This window comes from Rhipicephalus microplus, unplaced genomic scaffold (genome assembly GCF_043290135.1).
Source record: "Rhipicephalus microplus isolate Deutch F79 unplaced genomic scaffold, USDA_Rmic scaffold_13, whole genome shotgun sequence".
NCBI lineage: Eukaryota > Metazoa > Arthropoda > Arachnida > Ixodida > Ixodidae > Rhipicephalus > Rhipicephalus microplus.
In genome coordinates, this window is record NW_027464586.1 from 35,226,728 (window position 1) to 35,247,553 (window position 20,826).

At 42.1% G+C, this 20,826-nt stretch overlaps 1 protein-coding gene across 2 annotated transcripts in view; it reads right to left on the bottom strand.

Moving 5' to 3' along the window:
* Positions 1 to 429: 429 nt before the first annotated feature.
* The window catches only part of LOC119164614 (putative transcription factor Ken), a 52,150-nt gene continuing 31,753 nt past the window's right edge, over positions 430 to 20,826 (bottom strand). The window contains exon 2 of one of the 2 annotated variants that reach the window (XR_012888591.1): positions 430 to 2,104. Coding sequence is in view for 1 of the 2 variants with exons in the window: in XM_075882741.1 (XP_075738856.1) it covers positions 1,791 to 2,135 (345 nt within the window). In the remaining variant the exon portion in view is untranslated. Of the gene's footprint in view, positions 9,953 to 20,826 lie in introns of both variants that reach the window. The other variant, XM_075882741.1, reaches the window with a different exon arrangement.

A 20,826-nucleotide genomic window follows, 5' to 3' on the forward strand; every position in this document is an offset into this window, starting at 1 on the left:
TGAATGTGCGACTGAGAGAGCTCAGTTACAAATCGAATTGAGTGCTGCCGGAAAGTTTTCTCGCTCTTTGCGTTCGTGCATGTGGTTGCCGGCCTTTGTTTCAGAATACAATCATTGTTGGTCGGCATAAAGCTGAATTGACTCGTTTGATCGTCGAAGCCGAACTTATTGATGCTCCTGGCGATGTTTGTATCAGCAAGCCTTCGATCGCATTGTCACCCAAGGAGCTTGGTTTTTGGCGTACACGGTCATACGTCGTTTATCTGTAATGTTTCTTTGAGGTAGATGACATTGTAACACATAATCGGAGTGATCCCACGTGCTGATTTGTCTGCCAGACGATTATGGCTTAAAAGCGGTCCAAGTTCGAAAATGAACCTGTTGCTAGGAGTGCTCTGTCCTCTCCGTCTATTGTTTCCTGCTTCCGTATTTCGCCTCCTGCTGCAAAAAGTTTATTCAATTGAATTAAAGAAGTTGTTCTGATCTAAAATAATACAAGCAATTTGTTCTGCTTCCTACTTAAAGGAGCACTGACACAACATTTCGAAGGCAAGATAATGAGTGGTATAGATTTATGTGGAAACATACACAATATCTCCTATAAAGTATGAAGGGCAATATAGCCTAAAACATAATTAAAATCAATTCTAATATGCCTACTATGCAACTGATTGAGATGCACAGCATTTCGCCACATACACTCAAATCAATGCAATATCAGTGTAAACAAACCTACATCCCGAGTTGGGTGGACAATGTGCTGCTTGTCACTTTTCATTGCCAGTTGTGTTTATCTAGCCACCAAACTGCTCCTACCTAGATTGGTGCTCTTTGAAACAAACTGCAACAGGGCACTCTAAAAAAATTTTCTGAATAAATAACCATCACACATTCACACAAACAAGGTTTCTAGTCGTGATAAACTGCAATTCTAAAAAAAAAAAATGAAGAAACAGGGTGCAAAATCTTTGTGTCAGTGCTTCTTCAATGAAGAATTATTCCTTGGATACAGTTCAACACACGTGTTCGAATGTCTGTAGGAAAACAGAAAAACACATGTGGGCCAAACCCTCCCGAAGTTTAAACCTATGGCGAGGCAGTCTTCCGCCATGCAATCTTTCACTCACGCTTTCATGCAGATGTGTAGAAACACCAATCAATGCTAAGGGCACCAATAAAAAGTAGACGGAGAGTGCAAGGTAAGAAATAGGAACTTCATAAAGATAAATGGAACAGATGCATCCACCCGATGCAGCAGGCATGAAGCACTTGGAGGAGTACTGACATGATTTTGAAACATTGCAAGAGGGATGTTTTTGTTGCCTTGGTGAATGATGCTGACACTTTACATGAACCAGAGAGAGACAGCACATACAAAAGCATTCTACTTTGATTCTAACATTTTGGTCGCTAAGCATCAGCAAGCCAGTGCCACCACAATAGACATTATCCCATTGAGTCAACAGAGTTGCACTGAGTTTGTGAACTCTGTTTCCTGCATGTACCTAAATCACAGAAATGACTACTGGGATCATTGGACCATGATTAGCTGATTGTCGTTCATGTGCACCACATGAATTTGGCTCTAGTACGTCACGACTTGCTGTCTTCCTGTGACGTTACACTGTGATGACACATCACTACACCCCTTCAATCACAAACATGAAAAATGTTAAAGGAAGCAGTATAAAAATGTAATTGATGCATTCCCAGACATTACAATTCTCTCGTTTTTAGGATTCTCATTTAGAGCGAGGCTGAAAATACTGAAAACTTGAGTCAGTACTCCTTTAAGCGCTCTCCGCATGTTCCTGTCGCACGTGCTCGTGCAGCAGCTCGCCGTGCCTGAAGATGCGGTTGCAGAAGCGGCACTTGTAGGGACAAGCACCGTGCCGTTGTAGATGCAGCTTCATGTTGCACTTCTGCGCAAACGTCTGGGGGCACAGCTCGCACTTGTAGGGCCGCTCGCCGGTGTGAATGCGGTAATGACGGTTCAGAGCTTGCTTGTAAATGCTCGAATAGCTGCACAGATGGCACTGATAGTGGCGCACGTTTGCTGTCAAGAATTTCTGGCTCGAGGATTGGCTACCACCCTGAACAACACCTGTAAGAAAGAAAGGTACGTCCATTGACATAGTGCCATCACAAGGCCAATCATAATAGACTGCCTATTTTCATAATTGCTAAATGCGCAAGGCCTCTTGCACGGATCCCCAGGCAGCTATGACACCTGACTACGTCCCATATCATTAACTTTCTACACCTCACCAGCGAGCCCTATACCACTAAGGTTTGCTTACTTCACTGATATGCACATTATCCGCTAGACATCTCAACTGGCCTGCACTCTTTTAGCTTTACCTTAACTATTTTGTTACCGCACGAAAATAATTATTTTTCATATGTATATGGAAGATCATTTTTGCCAGTTCGAAAAGTACTCCAGGATGCATTGCAGCATATCAAATTTTGCACAATGAAATGCTCTTTCCAAGAAATATATGTTGTAATGTAACAAAAATGCTTTGAAATGAATAAAAATGTGAAAATTGTGTAATTTTTGGTTCCCAACTGGGAAACAATGCAATAAAAACACTATATGTACAAAAATATTCATAGCAAAGAAAATTCAGAATATACATTCTGAAGAAAAATGACCCAGGAAGAGTATAAAATATAATAAATGTTGTACAAAAGGTTTCTATTTACATAGACAAACAAAATCAGAACTGAGGTGAGCCATGAGGTAAGGCGCTGCCTGATTTTTTTTTGTCAGATACAAGTGAACTCGTACACATTTCTCCGTTAATTTTTGTTTTCTTGGGATAAGAGCCACCAGGTGTTCTAATATAGATGAATGCCCCTGATGTGAATGATTGCTCTATAAATCAGATGTGTAATGCACTTCGCTATTTCGTACAGCGTCACCTCTTTCCATGAGCCACTTCACTCTGCTCAGTGTGACAGCATGCCTATAGTTTATGCATCCAAGCATATTTCTTAGCAATTTTCACATCATATTACAAAAAGAACAATATCCTACGCAGTTTTAATACATTTCGAGCTCCTCTGCAGTCAGGGCCAAAATGGCCTTTGGGACCTTTCTTGTCGTTAGGAGAAGCTCTGCAGCTGGTGACAACCAACTGCACCCCAGCAAAGTGTGGACCTCGCACGTAACCAGAGTAGCTATAAGATTGTCCACAAAAATCAGCAGCTACGCACTTGCAGCGGAGGAGACAATTTGAGGCCATAAACAAAGCAAACCCATGAACGGCTGTGGATGTCTCAGACTGACACAAAACAATGTCTCCATAAAACTTGAAGCTGTGTTGCCGTCTTCCTCGAAATCTAAGCTCGTCCTCACTCAATTCAGGTGGGGTTGCAAGACAGTTTCAAGCCGTAAATGTGTTCTGCAGCGCTTGTGCGCACCCCCATGCGTGCGTGACAGCTACGCCACATGAGCTACTAGTGACGCTATATGCAACGCTGTGTCTGATGTAACAAGGAAAACTAAATCTGCTGGAACAGGCTGAAACGGCCATCTCGACACTTTAAACATGCGGCAAACCATCAGAAATATTTTCTGTAGAATAAATTTTCTTGATTTTTACCAACAGCTGTATATAAAATAGCTGGCATAAATTTCTGGCACTTATTACTGCTAAGCATAAGCAAATTGTGAAGCTGACACTGTAATATGATATTTGGCTTGCAAAGATTCCTTTCATTACAAAATTTCAATGTTACTACAATATAATCACGAGGGGCACGCACTTTTGTCAAGTTTGCCAGCCTTGCACACTTTTCCAACTATATGCACACATTGGTTCGCGCAAAGATTTGTCGAAAATCATCATATTGCCCAAACGGGCAAATTCAAATTGATTTTGAAAGTTCAGTAGCTGGATTGACTACTAGAAAGTGCTGGGTGCATGAGAAACAATTTTAACATCGACGATTTAATGGGTCCATCACCGGTGATCGATTTGAATAGTTGTCATAATGAAAGAGTTAAGTCTCTCCATGCGTATCAACTAGAAAAGTCCATTTTTTCTTTATCAAGTCTTCCTCAAAAACTTGATATGCTAATACTGGCAATTCTGTTTTTGCAGAAAACAACAATAAAGGATAGACAAGGGTGAACACACTAATATCTAGAATTCTAGGTAACATGCAAGAATTGCTAAAATGATTACATTGAAATACATTAAAAAAATAAAACTTATAAAAAGTTTCCTCTACATCACAATCCTCATCAAAACCTGCTACCTTGTTCACTGCCATAGGACACACGAAATACCAGACAGTATAATAAATTTAGTACAGTATAATGAAAGATTAAAATAGCATTCAACCAGTCAGATTTAGGCAGCTGATGCTTATATACTGTTCATTCAGTGTCTAGTATAAAAAGCATACAGCATTGGATGCACCTCGATAGCATTGTGAAATTGCGGAGCAGACATTAAACTTGCGCTGAAAACCAAGCACAGAATGGGAAGAAGTATTAAAACATAAACTGCGATACAAGTGACCAGAACCAATAGGAACGAGGCAGGCACCTGCAGTACAACCACCGTTAGCAAAGCAACCAGACTTTACTGGCGATGAGTAACACACATGAAAATTGGCATCACATTGTCAAATTGATAACTGTGAAAAAAAGAAACAGATATCAGCATTTGAAAGGGTAACTTCCTATATTTTGACAACAAATATCAACAATAATAAAAATACAAGGCAAAATTAAAATGTGCAAAGTACACTCCACAGGCAGTAAAAATGGTTGGCAAAACAGCCTCGTGCTCATACTTAAGAACACTTTAATCAGAGACAGCATTACCTTTATTACGGTAATGATACAATACAAAAGACACTCTCGATATCGATATCTCGAATCGATATCCTTCACAAAAAGTACACTTGTATGCAAAACCTTTACATCAATATGCAATAGACAGTCATGGGCAAACAAACAAAAAAATCACGGAGAAGAATAGCTTTCATCGCAGTAACTCAACAATCGTATCTCACTCTGCCAACTGCCAGAGATGGTTTAAACTCCAGGATAAACTCCAGGCATGCGAGCATAAATTACTTAGCATAAAAATTGAAAAAGTTATTCAATAGACAGTAAAGCTATTCAACTTCAACTATTGCTGTGAACACAACTGCCGCAAAAAGTCTTGCTAGCTTTCACAGCCTTGCCCCTAATGCTTGAAACAGACTACAGGAAGCTGTCTAGGGCTTGATGAACGAACACACCCTGCGAAAAGCAAACACTGCTACGAACAGCTCAGCCAAAGTTTGCTGTTGTGCGCAGCAAGGACAGTTTACAAGCAGAGTGCAAAGTAGTCATTTTTTCGGGCACTCTTTTTCTACACAGAGGCCTCTGTTCACTCTCTTCAGAGATACCTGTTGTGACGGCAGATAGCATGCCAACATGAATCAAACGCGGCTATTGGGTGGGATGTGCTTCTCGCTACGAAACCACACTCCTAACATGACAGCCACACACAACGGGAGAGAGGTGCACGCTAATCTAGCACCATGTCCAGCCATCACACTCTAGACTAGCTAAAGCCTTGTCATTATCTTTCTCTCCTAGTGCCAACACTATAACAGAGTTGCTTTGTTGACACTTTCTGGGAACGTGAAATAGCATGAATCTATGGATTCGCAATGCACACAAACCGGAGCACAACAATGCACATTTCTGAGAACGCTTCCCCCATGCCGGTTGTAGTGTGATTACATCGCCGAGGAGTGAAGAGGCCTTACTTTAGTCTAAGGGTCCAGCGCACTCATTCGGACACAAGAAGGAAGAAAACACTTGTGACAAATCCCTGTACCAGAGAATTTGTGGCAACAAACTGATGTCGATCATTGACTACCCTTTTTTTAATATTCTTGGATTATATCCCATGATGGCATCTGATGTTCAGGCCATGGAAGAGAACAATATGCGCACTCTTCCTCAGTCCCTACCTTTCGGAACGTAACAAATAAACTAGTCTGTTTTCCTTCGGACTAGCTTAGCAGGGTGGCAGCGAGAGTGCACAAGAATGACATAACTGCATCAATGGTCACTGTGGCTTTATAGGAATCGACAGAAGCACACTGGTGTGCCTACAAGCATGTGGGGCAATTCTATAAGAGATCAACACATGTTTAAAAAGTGATATCTATGATATCGCTACTATTTGATAGTTTACAGGTACATAGCTCGGCTGCCATAAAATGAATTGCACTTTTCAAATATAAGCATAATTTAAAAAGAAACTTCTTCCCTAAGGAGATAAAAACCTTTCAATTATAGCAATGTTATTAAAAAGTGCCCTTAATACAAACTTATTTTGAAAAAGCATGGCCGATCCCTCTATCATAAATATCGGTATAAAACGAACATGAAAGAGAAGGTGCCTCCATAGAAATAGTGCTTATTGTTTAGCAATATAAGAGAGCTTGTACACTTTCTTTTAGACTTTAGCAGCTATAGCACACTTTGACCAGGACAGAGCTATGTTAACACCGAGTCGCACGTCTCCATCTTGACAACTAACGCCCATGATTATCATTTAACGGTTGCAATTCTGAACTTTTCAACATATAACTAAACACAGTGTACCATTAGTCCACGCAAAGATGTCATCAACAAGCACACGCTAAACACTGCTACTCGGTATGCGCATCTTCGAATTCTCGTTGGTCAAAGAGAAACAGCACGGTGTGCGCCAACGTTCACACATACTGCACTTCAGCAACGCGAGCCGCGAGGTTCGTAAAATGAGCCACAAACGTGCACCAGCGTTCCGTGTCCTGCTAGCCTCAGTGTCATTCCACCAATACACAACATTCGCCTGTCGACACCGTTAGTACACGTGGACGGTGCACAACTTCAACAAGCTGCCACGTGCTAACACGAAGCGAAAAGCAAACATGACTACGTCAGCGACTCTCCGATGCTCACTCAATCGGGGTTATTCACAGCTATCGAGAAGCTTTAACCATGGCCTCCAAGACTGCGCAATCTCGGACACCATGCTACAATTGCGTCATGCCATATTACTTCTCTTGAGCACTCACAGATGGTAGCACCACCCTGCTTCGCCAATGAAGAGCATGGAGCAAGAAAGAATGTAAGGTGCATCAGTTGGAAAAGCACCGGGCCCTCTTCGTCATGTACCAAATACGACGGGGGGGAGGGGACATTTTCATGAATGTTTCTCATTTGGTAGCGTTAATCTTACGTCATATTCGTGATGGAAATATGGCACTGAGGTCTCGGTGGACCCCGGTATAAAATACTTTTGTGTTGAAACAGTTTACTTCTGTCTACTAGCTTCAAATATTGCTATTTACTCTTCGCTATGTATACATTCAACACCAAAGTGTTTTCTTTTTAGCAGTGACATTTGAAATTTGATATAGTCTAGTATTTGGGAGAATGACACGTGAAAAAATGATGCCCCCATAAGCTGGCAGATAATTTTTCCTCCCAAACCCGGTAAATGAAAGAGGAAAATTCACTTTTGGGCTATTGGGTAATATGCACGTGAAATATAATGCTTCAATAAATTTAAAATGTCCATAGTATGGTGTTGTGATCTCTTTTGGCGTGAAAATGTACTACGTGTACAATTGACTTTCAGTAAACAGAAATCTGTTAAACGGAACTGTTGCTTAAACAAGTGCTTCTGGCGAGATTGGTTTCGTGCTTGTATTCTGCCCCTTTGTTCATCTCTCAGTAAACAAAACATAGTTTCCCTTCAGGTTCTGTTTAATCAGTCTACTGCAGCACTGCCCTACTGCATGAAAATGTATGCTGTACACTAGCAGGGCTGCATTTCTACGGCACAACTGTAAGAGATGGTGCACTTGATGGTGAACATCTGCGTAGCGATCACAAAGTGGTGAACTCTCCTGCTGTCGAGAGGAAGTCACACCATAATTGGCTGCTTCTCTAGTTCCGGGAAAGTCCATTGCTCATAGACCTGCAGGACACTTGAAGTCCCCTGAAATGGCCTACAGTGGATGAATACCTGACACTAATGTCTCCATGCCTCAACTGCACAGCTACTCAGTTTAACTCAATCATAGCAGACACTATGTCCATTTAAAACTGAACGAACACAGGGAACGGTGAAAAAGAAAGGAATGTGGCTGAACTGTTTAAGCAGCTGCGCCCATAAGCATCATACTGAAAAGAATAAAAGTTCATTCCAGGTAAACGAGACTGACGGTACACTAACACACTCACCAATTTAGGATGTGCCAAGAACAAGACATTTCACATACAAGATTCCGCTTAAAGGGGCCATGCAAAACTTTTTCAAGTAACCATGAAATGGAGGCACTGAAGAAGCTTATTGCCTCGCGAATTCCTCGCCACAAAACGTTTTAGAATTCATCCGGTATGAGCTGAGTTACAAAGATTTGTCACATGCTGCAATTGCACTCTCTTTTCTCGACAAAAGCACTGGAAGCTAGGCAGAGAGAGATGGCGCGAGAAAACCTTGGGGACTTTTTTTTTTTTCTTTCTTCGAATATGTGGCTTTTCAGTGCGAACACACACACACGCATGGACAAGTCACGGCCTCCCACAGCGATATCTGTAACGAACGAGTGCACCACACTCGAATCAGCGAATGGCTGACATAACGGCTGTGACGAGTGATTTTTAAACTTCTTCTGTCACTTGTCAGAGAAGAGAAAGCTATTTTTATCTGTTGAGATTTATTGTGAGTTACACACGGCGTGCTCCGCTATAATATTTGGCTCACATGTTTTCGGGAGCCTCGACTATCGATCGACAGTGTTTTCTGACCATGCTCAAAAAGTATTTCAGGGCCCCTTCAAAAACGGCAAATTTCACAATGGACACAATGGGAGGTACATAAACATTTGTTTGTGTGAGAATACTGAAGGGTCTAACTTGGCAGCTCACAGCTATAGCTGTGAGGTCTGCTCTCCTAGGCTGTCTTAGACCGAGATTATCAGGTGGAAAGAAAGTTTGTAGAGGCTACCTAATTCTTCAAAGATGGCAAACGCACCTCGGCAATGTGATGGCCGTGCGGCAGCCCAGAGTCCGCGAAGGACTCAAGCTCATTTGCCTAATAACTTCCTTCCTTTCTTTGGTTACCCTGAATGAACTTCTGTTGCTGTCCAGGTGATGCTTAATTACCCGTTCGTTCTGCTCTCCTCAGGTATCTGTTGCGCACACTTGATAAAGATTGCTGTGTGTCTTTTACTACCTTATTTTGTAGCTTTTCGGTGCACCTATATAAGCTCAGCGTTGTTGTCTCATTAAGGAAAGTCCTCTATATATGCGTTCCATGTAGTTTAGTCGCAACCCTTCCCAATCATGAATCACCAAATGGCCTACACCACCACTCTTTTAAGTTACATACAGTGGGAAGCTGATTCTGCTGTGAAATGCTCAGCCGAATTTCGCAGAGACAGGAAAGTTCACAAGTGGTGGGTGAAGTTGCCATTCTGTAAAATACCTTCTCTTCATGCACAGGCTCCCTTCAGAGTGTCGCCACACCTTATCACACAATAGATTGCTGTTACTGCCAGGTAGTTGGCATTAATCAAGAATGACATTTGGATTAGATGCCCATGATGCCATGGGTGGCTGTTACGCATTGTGCCGTGCTCTATGGTCTGCTAAAATTATACATTTTTATCATTTATATGCACCAGAATCTCAGCCGAAGCAGGCGATCTGTGTTTCATGCTCAAGGTTATGAAGTGCGTGTGCCCTTTCCCTTTTACATCCCTGATCAGGACGTATCAGTCCTGATCAGGGATGTAAAATCATCCCCCATCCCTTTCAATGGGGGATATTTTCGTTGTTTTCACCACCTTAATGGACTGTCCAATCATATGGTGATTTCTTGACCAAGTTCACAAAAGCAATGGCTGTTTTTGCAGTGCATAAACGTGCTTCCTGAAAAAAAAAAGATGAAAACAATGTAGGATCAAATACACTGTCCCAGTAGTTGCTTTTCTTCATCTGCTTAACTAATGCAATAATTGAAGGCAAGTGATCTCATTTTAATATAGTACTACTCCTACGTAAGAATAATAAAAAAATCAATTACATAAAAGACTGGTTAAGAGTGGTAATAGCACACTAAAAACGAGGACACAAGGAAGACACACACACACATAGCGCAACTTCCAACAGTTTTGTTTTGTGATACCAAGGCTACTTATTGGGCCAAAAAAAATAAATATGTGCACATTTGTTGCACAATAGAATAGGATTATGACCAGGCATGAAGGCGCACACAAAGAAAATCAAATTCTTTTCTTGGCAGCACGATAGAGGGCATGCTAATACACTTGTAATCCATATTTTCTATTTCCCCAGCTTCTATGATTTCACGTTAAGCTGATTTCCGTTTCGTGCCAAAATTCTTCATTAGTCAAATAGAGAAAAACAATCACACTTCTAACAGGGCACTGCTAAAAAACCGCCTGCCACGTTTCTAACATTGCAATGGTGTTCACGCAGCCGTTCGTTTAGGCAACGACCGGTTTGACCAACGTAGTAGCAACCGCAAGATAGCAGCAGGCAATACACTACATACAGATCACAATCAACAAACTTTTTTTTGTACTTTGTTTGGCACCCCATCCTTTCGTTTGCATTTCTCGTGATCTTGCACAGTTGTTCCAACTTATTTGGCACTGAAAAGAGGACAGGCACTTTTGCCCACTGCACAATTTTTTTCAGATTATGGGAAACTGCGTGTACATAAGATATTACCTAGGGCGATTTCCTTGTTCAATTGTTCTCGCAACGGGACAGGCTTCATTTCTGCAGTTCTTCAAGATACATTCAGAGACCGAAACTAGCAAAGGCTGAGGAAACCCTGCATCCAGCAGCCTCTTTCAGTGCTGGTTGAAACTGAATTGGGCCATACGGTGACACGACTTCTTTAGGTCACTCTTAAAGCAAAGCTTGACAATCCCTCTTTTCACTAGTTTTGAATGCACAGAGTGGTAGAAGAGTAGAGGTTTACTTGCGCTGGTTCATAATGATTGATTAATATTTATTTATATATTTATTTATTTACAGATACTGCAATCCCCCTAGGGGATTTTAGCAGGGTGGAAATACAGCATATTATCGAAAAAATGCAGGCAACAAAACAAAACAGGGTAGAACAAATACATGTTACGTGAATGAATACATTGTTTTAGGCTATTGCACATACAAAGACAGGCCCTATACAAAACATCAACTAAATAATTAAAAAAACTCTCCAAAAAGAAATATATATTATGAAGGAGGTTATATTGGAAAATGATTAACAGATGTTTGCAGCAAAGGAAGACAGTGAAGGTTGTGCAACTTGGGTATTAGTCAGGTTATTCCATTCAGTCACCGTTCGTGGAAAAAAAGAATATTTGCAACAATTGTTTTTTACGCTGAATGGAGTACTTGTTAGGCAAAGCCTCTGCCTTGTGACATAACCAGAAGAAAAAGTCATTATATAAGATATGTTTACATTGTACTGTATATTAATAAGTTGAAATAAAAATTTTAGTCGGGAAGCACGATTGCGATCCGTAAGTGCAGGCAAGTCGGCTTGTTTTAGAAGTTCAGTGTCAGAGGTACAGATGAAGTTATTAGAAATGAAGCGAACTGCCTTGCGCTGCACCCGCTCGAGTTTAATGTTAGTTTGCATATAGGGTATCCCAAAAGTCAAGGACTGGAACTATAATTACTTTATATGCTAATAAGCGTACGGAACATGTAGACAGTTTTAACGCCCTCCTAAGAAAACACAATTTACGGTAGGCATTGGCGGTTACTTTATCAATGTGTAGATTCCATTTTAGGTTGTTAGTTATCCACAGGCCCAGGTACTTCAATTCTGTAACCTCAGGTAGAGAAACATTGTTAGCTGTGTAATTGAAACTTTGCTTATTCTTTTTGTGAGTAATGCACATGAAAACAGTTTTCTCAAAATTGACCGACATCTGCCAATCTTCGCACCAGGCAACAACCTTCTTAAATGCATCATTTAGTAAGATTTGATCACTAGGACTATCTATTTCGGAGTATAAAACACAGTCGTCGGCATAAAGTTTAATCTTAACAGGTAGATCTTTTGCAAGGTCATTTATATAGAGCAAAAAGAAGAGAGGCCCAAGAACCGAATCTTGGGAAACGCCAGAGTCAATGGAAAGTATTTCAATGTTGCGATTCCGAAAGGTAACAAATTGCTTATGCCCAATAAGGTAACCTGAAATCCAATTAATTAGTCTAGGAATTTCAAGATTTATGTCTAATTTATGCAGTAATTTCTGATGAGAGACTTTATCAAAAGCTTTCAAAAAGTCCATGAATATAGCGTCTGTTTGTTTTCCATTGTTTATAGTACTTGCAAAGTCATGTACTGTTTGTATCAATTGGGTTATTGTTGAATAGCCTTTACGGAATCCATGCTGATTGATTGTTAGAAATTTATGTTTTTCAAGGAATTCCAAAATGTGTTAGTGAATGGTGTGTTCTAAGATTCTGCATGCAATTGAAGTTAATGAAATAGGGCGGTAATTTTTTATGTGCTGCTTATTTCCAGTTTTGTGGAGTGGCTTAACTCTGGCGATCTTCCAGTCGTTCGGCACGTGGCCAAATTGCAAGGATTTCACAAAAAGACCTTTAAATATTTGGATACCCATTCTGCATAGCATTTAAGAAAACAATTCGGGATGTCATCTGGGCCAGAGGATTTTCTGATATCTAGATTTAGTAATATATTAAAAATGCCCTCCTCAGTGATCTGAACGTCAGGTATAGGAGGCAGGACGACATCGTAAAATGGTAAAATGCCATCATCTCGAATGAAAACAGATTTGAAATGTTCATTGAATAGGTTTGAAATTTCTTTGGTTTCATGAATTAATGCACCATTTACGTCAAACACATTGCACTCCTCAGACTTGGGGCTAATACTTCTCCAAAATTTCTCTCGGGCTTATGTTATGTAACGAGGCAATAAGTCACTATATTAGCACTGCCTATCACTACTGACTTGGTTTTTAAGTTTTAAGGTTAGTTCACGGACCTGGCCGTGATCGGGAGATAAATTATTTTTTTTTTCTTTAAACGTTTAGCCGTCTTTTCAATTGAAGTGTTTTACGAGAAATCCAGGGACTTTTATGTTTCTTCTTTTTAGTTATTCGTGGTACAAAAGAAGTAATACAAAAGAAGCCTCCTTAAGGCACAAAAGTGGTACAAAAAAAGCCTCCTTAAGGCACACTGGAGAGTCCGGCGATCTGCTTCAAGTTCTGGACATGGTCGAGAGTTTCTAGACAATGGCAGTTATCACAGTTGGGAGAGTAAGCCATACCGATGCGATAACTGAATGAATTGGTAAAGGAAACGCCGACCCACAACAGACACAGCATTGTAACGTCCCGTCGCGAAGTCTTTGATGGCAGCTGTAATTTGAGTAATGAAGCGAGGTTTTGTGGGCGCCGAGCGGAGTTTAGTGGATGATTCCAATGCACAAGTGTGGTATTATGCGTGATGCGGCGAAGTTCTTTTGCCGCATCAACCCTTGACAGGGGTATGAGCAGTGTGGGTGCTCCGTCGTGGGCAAAACGGGCAGCCTTGTCGGAGAGGTGGTTACCACCAATCCAAAGTGACCAGGCAGTCATCGAGAAATTATGTCATGTCCTTTGTTAGTGGCCCGATGAGAGATTTCATTCATTTGAGTTACAACATGATGGAAGTTCCTGCGTCGTAGACTTCGCATACATTGAAGAGCCACCTTGGAGTCGCAGAAGATGGCCCACTAAGCAGGGGATTCACGCATAACAAATCTAATTGCAGCTAGAAGGACGGCGAGCTCGGAGCCCGTAGATGTTGTGATGTGTGAAGTGTTAAACTTGACGGTGAATGACTAAAATTGTATCACAAAAGTGCCCGTCGAACTTCCAGAGACTCAACTGTCCGTATAAATATTTCAGTTTTCATGTGATATATGCAAAAGGTCCAATAATATCTGCTTGAGGGCTGCAGATGACAGGCTAGCCTTTTTGATTATCCCCGGGACTTCCAAGGTGTACAGGTGGTCTTTGCAGGCACCACTCCGGGCAAAGCGGTATGGTTGCGGGTGAGAATCTCCAGAAGATAGAATGCTGGTTAGCCGCCGCCACTCTGTAGAACTCTGCCTTCGGTCTTTCCAGTGGCAGGCTAGCAAAGTGGTAGTTATGCTTCGAACAATTCAGACGGCTTTCCTATGAAAACAAGAGCGTCAGCGTTAATTAGTGTATACATATCTGCGCTCTTTTCCACTTGTCTACAACTAAATACGCTCCACACACACAAACACTGGGGTTTTCTTCGTCGAAATTGGCGCAGATTGTGTGCACAAGGCAGGCTCTTTAATGGTTGGCGCTGAGCATTTTCGTGTGCTCGCACTGGCCTTCGAGAGATTTTGGTATACGAAAACTTCTACTGGTGGGCTGCTTCTTTTTTCCGCAGCTGTCGCCACAATTATAGCAGTCTACAACAGTGCATATTACCACAACAGATCAAGAAGAGCGCTAGTGCTGTAGGTGGTCTAATCTCTGTTGTGCACTTTCATTTAGGCTTTAGAAAGCTCGAATAAGCAGGCTACTGGATCCACTACCCTATTGGCACATAAATCTTGCTAATTTAAATGTCCAACTTAGGTTTAGTCATACTGAGCAAACAAGTAGCTAAAGGCAACTACAGTTGATTCCCCGCAGAAAAGAGCATTTTTGTTTTGAACATTCACCAATCTCTGGCACGATCAGACCGAAGTAAACTTTGCTAGCTCGCTCTCGCCTGCTATGACGCTGCTAGAGAGGCTAATGCTGCCATAACGAACGATGCATTGCTACTTCTCGAATGGCGCCCAGCATTGCTAGCCTTTCCAAAAATTGAATTTGCCGCTATTCTCCTTCACTCCTCAGTAGCATTAGTCTTATATCTTTACTTGATGTTTTTTTCAAACAAATTCTGAATAGTTACTTATTAACAATGCAAGTACTGCTGAATAAAAAGTTGTACCACTTATTTACAGGTAAAATCATCAGAAATAGTGATCCGATAAAACGTATAAATTATCATGACGCCTTAGCACCATAGTTTAATACTACACATGTCGTGCCCTTGTCGTGACTGTCGTAACTTGTCTTTTTTTTGCATTTGTGTGTTCAGAGCGTTAGTAGCAAGCTTCCCCTAGAATTTGCACGACATTTTGATTTTTGGGTCAGTTTCATCTTTAGTGAAAAGTGCAGCAAGTGAATATCAGCCTATATGAGCTGTTCTTGGTGCTGTATGAGGTGTCTTCCATTTTGTGAGTGCACATCGAGGCCTACCACTTTTCTCGAACTTCAATCTTCCATGCTGGTAAGTGGCATTCTTTATTTCAAATATAAGTAAATCGTGCATATCCCGAACGTTTGTGTGCTTTATAAAGCTCACTGTCATTGTACGTTGGTGTAAGCGATGTTAATGAGTGCACATATGTATGCCAGTTGGTGTAAGCCATGTTCCTATAGCCTCTATGAAATGTATAAAGACACTGCCTAGTTCTAGTTTGCTGAGTGAACTAACGACACTGTAGAGATGCAAAAGTTAATTAACTTGATAAGTATATCCCCACGCGCACTGCTTCCCGCGAATGGGCAGCAAGTAGCACTTTTTTTAAATTGATATCTGCAGTTGCAATCTGCATGGACAATGAAATCTTTTATTTTGTTATACATTGGCTGCATTGCTGGGCTACCTTCTACAGTACAGACACCTGTGATGTGAATCAATGTCCCCTGTGGAATTCCGTCCAGAATGATTCAATACGTCGGCCACAACCCGAAGCTGAAAGATAAAATATTTCAAGTGTATAACAGATTTTTAATAAAATACAATTGTTATTACTACGGATCAACATTTCTGTGTTATATGTGTACATAACAGACTTTTGAAAAAGGAACACCTTTAGAACCTGTTTTTGAGGGGAACAAACTTAACCTGCACATTGGTACGACTCTCAGTCAAAGTATTACGAAAATGGAATGTGGCGATTGTTCAGCTGTGAAGGAACTAACTTCCAGTTAGAAGCATGCCGAAATTCAGCTGGTTTGAGCTGCAATATTCATTTTTTTTTTTTGTGAAGGTACCCACAGATGCAGTACACTCATGGTAGACTACTTCCTGGTGCACTTCCCTGCATTGAGAAGTGACACTTACCAGTGCCACTGTTACCTGCTCTAAGGTTCAGAAATGAGAACACTGCGATTGAGAAAATTATTACTGTAATATGAAGAAAATTTAACAAAACCTAGTCACTGGCAAAACACCACCACTTACATACATTTGTGTTGGTTAATAAGGAAAATATATATTAAAGCACAAATATCCGCTGCTTTCAAGGCAACGAGATAGTTGGCAATCGATCGAATGTAAGTATTGATAGGGCTGCTCGTCGCATGCCTTTCGTCTTGCTGTTCTACTTTTGGCGGCTCCTCCAAACTGGGCATTGAGCATTCGAGGAGAGCCATGTGTTTAGGAGGGGGGAAGGGGGATTGGCACCTTAGTTATGAACATTTCGGCTTCAATATATATGGGGTGGAATTGCTGGAAACAAGCGTGCATGAGTACCGGGCGTGAGCTCCCACTTTTCACGTGAGATCCAAGACTTCTTGTCCAGCAAAACATCACGATAGGGCATTACAATGCCGTCATTCTCACACTAAACGTCAGAGACTTTGCGTTTAGCAGTGAGCTTTCTATCTTTGCAACACAAAGCTTGGTACTACCTTGTGAATTGCGCCGGATTTCTTCGGGGGTCTGTCATGGTCAACATTAATTTGTTTATATCCCAATCAAGACTAAATGATGGCATGCAATTGATTAACTTTACTTTGCCTGATTTAAAAGTTCTACTATAGTGTCACGTAGTTTATTTACGTACAGACCTACTGGAAGGCCAAGGAACGCCAGAAGAGCGAGGAACGTTAAAAGGCCGAAAATACAAAACAAGCGCAAGCTCGGGTCGCGCGTGTGCACCAATGCTGTGGCTTGCCGTTTCTTGCTTCTTCGTCGTCGTTTGCATAGTTCCCTACATTGGCCCCCGGCGAATAGCGGAGCCAACCTGGCAACTGAAGGCGTTGTCACTATAGCGGGGTCGTAATACGGCTTCAGGCGACTCACATGCACAATTTCTCGGCCACGACAGCGTAAGTCATGAGACTGTGTCAAAGGCTCAATATCATATTTGACTAATGACATACGGATGAGAATGCGGTAGGGCCCGTGGTATCGTGTCAGTAATTTCGACGAAAGGCCAGGAGTGCTCGGTGGAATCTAGAGCCAAACGAGAGCACCAGTCGTGAAAGCAGAGAGAGATGTCGGTCGGTGCCATGCCGTAGCTTCTGGTGGCCTTGGTCCTTGGTTGTCAGTGAACGAGCCAATCGTCTGCAATCTTCGGCGTACCTGGCAACATCAGAAATTGCAGTGTACTCAGAGGAGTCGGCCGTGTATGGGAGAATAGTGTCCAGCGTGCACGATGGTTTGTGTCTGTACAACAGAAAGAAAGGGGAAAACCCTGTTGTCGCGTGCGTAGCGGTGTTATACGCATACGTGACGAATGGAAGGACGGTGTACCAATTGGTCTGGTCTGAAGCTGTGCACATCGTCAACATATCACTGAGAGTGCGATATTCGTCTGCGGGTGATATGCTGTCGTCATGCGATGAGCCATGTTGCACTGAGCGAGCAAGGCTTGAATGGCATCAGACAAGAAAACACGCCCCCGGTTGCTCAAAAGGACATCAGCACCTGTCGGGAAGCTGACAAGACGCATGCTACTTCGGGAACCGCTGGTGCGCTGCGGCAACAAAAGCATCGTCCCGCTTTGATGAGCATCTCCCTTTTGTTTGAGAAGTCAACATCCTTCGTATCACAGTCTTTGGCAGAAAGCTTTTCAGACTGGCAGAACAGGCATTGTTCTGCCAGCGGAAAAGGCATTGTGGACTTTTTGTTGAGCTTTGTAGAGCAGCTGTCGTGGAAACGTCACATGGATGACTCTGTTTTAGTCCTCCCTTATCTGGGGCTCGACGAGTTTCCGTTACGTCTTGTTCAGTAACAGCTTCCCGACAAGTGAGTTGAAGTTCGAAGAATTCTAGAAGCGTTCGAAGATCGTTATCTTCTGGAACCGTTACACGGTTTGAATTGCATTGAGTATTCGAAAAGGATGCAGCCGATGACCACGAGATGCACAAGGCATCTCGTGGAAATGCAGCACCATGTCTGTCGGTAGAACTCTTAGCAGGATTTCCCGAAGCATGAAGAAATAAGTTGTCGAGCTTGTTCCAAGCGCCTTGAGGCTTCGAATATGAATCCTGTGCCTTGTCGTAAAGTTGCCTCAGCTTACGAACGTCTGCTGACGACGACACCGACTTTAGATCCAGCAAACCTTGCAAATGGTCGTGCACAATCATCTGTTCATCTCTGAAACGCTTCTTTAAAATTTCAATAGCGTCTTTATAGCACTCTTCGGTAGCTTGTAATCCCGATATGGCCGACGCGGCCGCTCCGGTAACCAAACTGTTCAAGTAGTTTAACTTATCAGCTGTGCTTTACTCGCTGTTGTTGTGGACTGCTGATGTAAACTGGGTCCAAAATCTCGAATATAGTCTGCGGTTACCATCAAATTTTACGAGTTCTAGTTGGGGAAGCTTGCTCTTGCCAGATGATAACGGGTGAACGTTCGTAAGGAGTGGGGCTGGAGGAGCCAGACATTCATTCAGCTTGACTCGTAGATTCGCTGTGAGAGTAAACACCTTGTCGCGGTGTTCTCCAACGTCTAACGTCTCGCTGTCCAACAGGTCGTCTGGCGTCTCTTCAAAAATTGCCCCATCCACTTTCTCTATCTGACCATAAAATGAGCTTATTCGGTCGAGGAATACACTTACTGCTGCTGCGGTGACGGCTTGATTTCCTCACAAGTGGTTTTCTACCTCAGACAACAGAGCATCCAGTTGGGACCGCAGGCTGTGGCGTCCTCTCATATATCGTTCCATTCTGTTGTCCGCAGTCGATGTATCTCGCCAAGATCGCAGGCGCAGTCTACCGAGGTGTTCTGGCTCCTAACGATGATGTTGGCACCGTCAAAGGTCCCTGGTTATTCGCACTATGTGTTGGACCTCTGAGTCTTACTGCTGTGGCGCAGCTCATATCGAGCAAAGAACACGTCTTGCCAGATGAAAAGCTTTAATGGAACTAAAGAAGAAAGAAAAGGACAAGGATGAGCCGACGCTGCCCATGAGGCCAAGCGTCAGCTCGTGAGGAGGCTCAATGATGATGATGACTGCTGTTCTGCTGCGAGGGATGAATAAAGGAAGTCACAACAAATGTGGTTCCAAGCAACAATGAGAAGATAACCAAGAATGCATGCTTCGCCGACGCTCGCTCATGCATCTAAATTAGCATATTGGTGTGTGTGGTGTGCACAGCATTTACGTATATGCAAAGGGGTCAATGGAATAACGGTATAAGGGAAGCACACCAGCACAAATATAGAATAGGTTTCCTGCTGCCAGGTTCTTCGTTGCACCTCCAGATGGCCCCACCTGTCATGATAGAGGCGTAAAAAAAAAAAAAATTCGCCCCAATCTACATGTTACACAGTAAATGTCGTTGAAAGACGATAGTCGCATCTGGAGAGAGTGAACAAAATGTTTATTGGATGTTCTGCGCAAGAAAATAGGTGAATGGTATTCTGAAGGCGCTGCGTTAGAGTGCATCGAACGTGTAACAGAGGTGAACAAGCGCATCTAGGCACGTTAGACACGAGCGCCATCTGGCAGTTATCTTCGAAAACGAAGGCGTGTGCGACCGCGGAGAAAGGTGCGTGCCTGTCATGGAGGTGATAAGGTGTAGAAAGGAAAGCGACGGGCAGGTGCCGCCACCCTGGCGTCGTAGCAATGCGTTGGAAACACCTTCTTGAGCATCGCGTTGCACTGTCAGCGCAGCGCGTTAAACGCTACAGTCCTTAGAGTTACTTTATTTATTTATTTATTTATTTACCCTCAGGGTCAACAGACATTACAGAGGGGAGTGGTAAAAACAACAAAACAAGTTTGTAAGTACAAGAGGCAATGCAATGTTTTTGGTTATACAGCAGCTGATTGAAACAAAACAAAAGAAAGAAAGGAGAAATATCAAAATGGCATATAAGAAAGTAAAAAGATACATTCTTATAAAAAAAGATAAAAATAATGTTTCTAAGTATACAATGAGCATTGTTACACTTCAGTGCAACAGGTACAACAAATACAACAGGTAACAGTGAAATCTTATCTTTAGAAATGTATAAGGTGAAATACTATGACCAGGTATTCAAAGAATTGGTTAATACAGTCACAAATGCGTCACGATCTGAAATTGTTACAAACGATTCGGGAAGGCAATTCCAATTGCGTGAAGTGCGTGGTACATATGATTGTCGAAATGACTCTGTTTGAGACGATGGGATGCCAACTTTATGATCGTGATCTAAACGACGAGAAACGTAATGCGGTGGAAGGATTAGTGAATCACGGAAGTATGAGTGGTGATATATTTTATGGAAAAGGGTTAAGCAGATCGTAGTATGACAAAAAGCAAGTGAAGGTAATTTAAGGGTAGATTTCATTAGTGTGATGCTCGTGTTTCGATCGTAATTAGCTGTTATAAAGCGAACGGAGTTATTTTATACCATTTCTAATGAATGCGCCAAATTATGATGGTATGAATCCCAAACAGATGCGCCATATTCAAGTTTAGTACGA